We start from the raw sequence: 2,434 nt of genomic DNA, 5'->3' as shown, positions 1-2,434 counted from the left end.
TATGACTCCTGCCTACTGATTTCGAATACTGGCCCTGACACGCTCGGTATTGTTGGAATGCAAACTGATGACACCTCATCCTTGGAACGAACAACTTTTCTACCCGTGAAGAAGAAGAGCTACAAAAGGCAGAATTTCGTTCCAAGCCCAAGACTGACATCACATACGGAACAACGGTTGACTTTAATGGTGCAAGACTGACGTTGCTGAATAATAACCCCCTTAAGAAAGGATCCCTTTTACTTCAACAGAAGGGACAAGCAGCAAAAATGACCACCATTGACCTAAAGCAATTGATCGTCACCAGCGCTACGTTGAGGAACGAGCGCGAGCCTCATACATTGCTTCAATTGCTCAACCGGAAGCTTCTTTCGATGTTTCAGTCGCCGCCCAAGTACAGACCCTGAGGATAAAGATTACGCAATTTTGAACAAGCGACTGCAATGGCAAATGGATCACCAACTACGTGGCCTCACGTACAAACCAATTGATCTAGCTACTGCAAGCTGATGGTTTTCACCGATGGTTCTTTCGCAAACAACAAGGACTTATCCTCCCAACTAGGATTCGTCATTACCCTCGTTAACGAGACAAACCACAAAGAAAAACAGTTCGAGATTAGTGGTAACATCGTACACTGGAGTTCAACAAAGTGCAAACGTGTTACCCGTAGCGTCCTAGCATCAGAGATCTACGGTATGGCCAACGGATTCGACATAGGCATCTCCCTTGCGATGACTATGAAGATAATTACGGAACGACTCAACCTTCCTCCTATCCCTCTCATCGTCTGTACGGATTCGTACTCTCTCTACGAATGCCTAGTCAAGCTCGGTACGACGAAGGAAAAACGATTGATGATTGATATCATGGCCCTTCGCCAGTCATACGAGAAGAGAGAGATAACAGATATTCGTTGGATCAACGGCGCAGACAACCCAGCAGATGCAATGACGAAAGCATCACCAAACCGAGCCCTGGAACGCTTCATCGATACCAATAGTCTGACAATTCGAGTCGAAGGATACGTACAACGTTCCTAACCGCTCCTTATCCCTATGATCAAATGATTGCTCCTATCAGGAAGACCCCTTCACTTCTTCCCCGATATCTACAGCTAAGAACAAGACGTCGGACCCACTTTTTCGCAATAATGACACGCCCTCACGGCACATTCCTTCACGGCCTTAACGCTACTATCCTTTAGACCCGTTCAAGGTGTTGCTGTGCTTCTCACAGCAAAGAAGAGTTGCCTGTGTAGGAATGTATCTATCTAGTGGTGTGACCAACCATGGTTGGCACGTGACCCGTACGGTCACGTGTGCGGCTGAGGGCAGCGTGCCCCCTTTCTCCACGCTGGCCTCTGCCTCCTTAGATAGAGAATCAAGACGAATACAACATCACAGGTTAACCCTAGTACCGTCTCATTGCAGCAGCTGCCGCAGGTGCCTACCCACAATAAGTAAAATAAGTAATACTATAAGTAGATTAGCTACGAAAATTATATAAAGAAATATAATAAGAACTTTAATTTATTAGAGAATAAATATCTACTTACTATAATTAGAAAAGATTATAGGGACTAATCTTTTAAGAGGGAGATATAGTCTACCTTATATAATAAAATATTAAAATAAAATAACTAAGTAATAAATTAGATTTTAAGAAACTTAGACTATTTAAGGTTAAGAAAATTATTTTAAAAGTTAACTACGAACTTTCGCTACTAATAATAATATAGATATACCCGATATTTTATATCTTATTATTAAAACTAGTACTATAAAACGCTAAACTATAGGAAAAAATCAAAGTTAACGATAATTAAGAATATAAAGCTAAATAAATACTAAATATAAGAAAATAAGGTTAGTAATAAGAATACCTTATTAAGTAAAAGGGATATAGACTAAAAGAAAATACCTAGGAACTACTTAAGTACTTAACCTACTATAGTTCTCTACTTTAATAGTTCTAATAGTAAAATCTACCTTAGGTATTATAAAATCGCTTAATAAACTAATAGTATTTTAATTAATTATATTAAATCTACCTATAGACTAAATATCGACTACCGCTTTAGATTCTTAGCGCTTAGCCTTATTAAGGTTATCTAAGGAATAAAGGCCTTAATAGACTATCTCGGTACCTTTTATCTTTAGCTAGCGCTTTTAATAGCGAAGCTACGCTAAACGAGCTAAGGCTTTATTTAGGTCGGCTTAAGCTTTTAATATTCGCTCCTTAGTAATTTCTTCTTCTTTATTTAATCGATTAGACTCTAGATTTATTCGGGATACTAGGATATATATTAGCTATAAATAATAAGTAGGATAATAAGGTTACTTATAAGAGCTAATCGCTATGCCTAACGTATTATAGGAACGACCCTTACTATATATATTCGGTATACTTAGAAGATTTCTTTAATATTTTA

The 2,434-nt window shown here is 38.5% G+C and overlaps 1 protein-coding gene across 1 annotated transcript; it reads left to right on the top strand.

Annotated features, from left to right (window-relative positions):
* Positions 1–509: 509 nt before the first annotated feature.
* On the top strand, positions 510–1,043 carry HRG_05451 (polyprotein; the record flags this gene model as incomplete). The annotated part of the gene is made up of 1 exon (XM_044863922.1): positions 510–1,043. One exon carries the CDS (start codon positions 510–512, stop codon positions 1,041–1,043), a length of 534 nt encoding a protein of 177 aa, XP_044720454.1.
* Positions 1,044–2,434: the final 1,391 nt, after the last annotated feature.

Source organism: Hirsutella rhossiliensis, assembly GCF_020360975.1.
Source record: "Hirsutella rhossiliensis strain HR02 chromosome Unknown scaffold00005, whole genome shotgun sequence".
Classification (NCBI taxonomy): Eukaryota; Fungi; Ascomycota; class Sordariomycetes; order Hypocreales; family Ophiocordycipitaceae; genus Hirsutella; species Hirsutella rhossiliensis.
The sequence above is the reverse complement of the archived record's forward strand: the minus strand, read 5'-3'. Positions and strand labels throughout refer to the sequence as shown.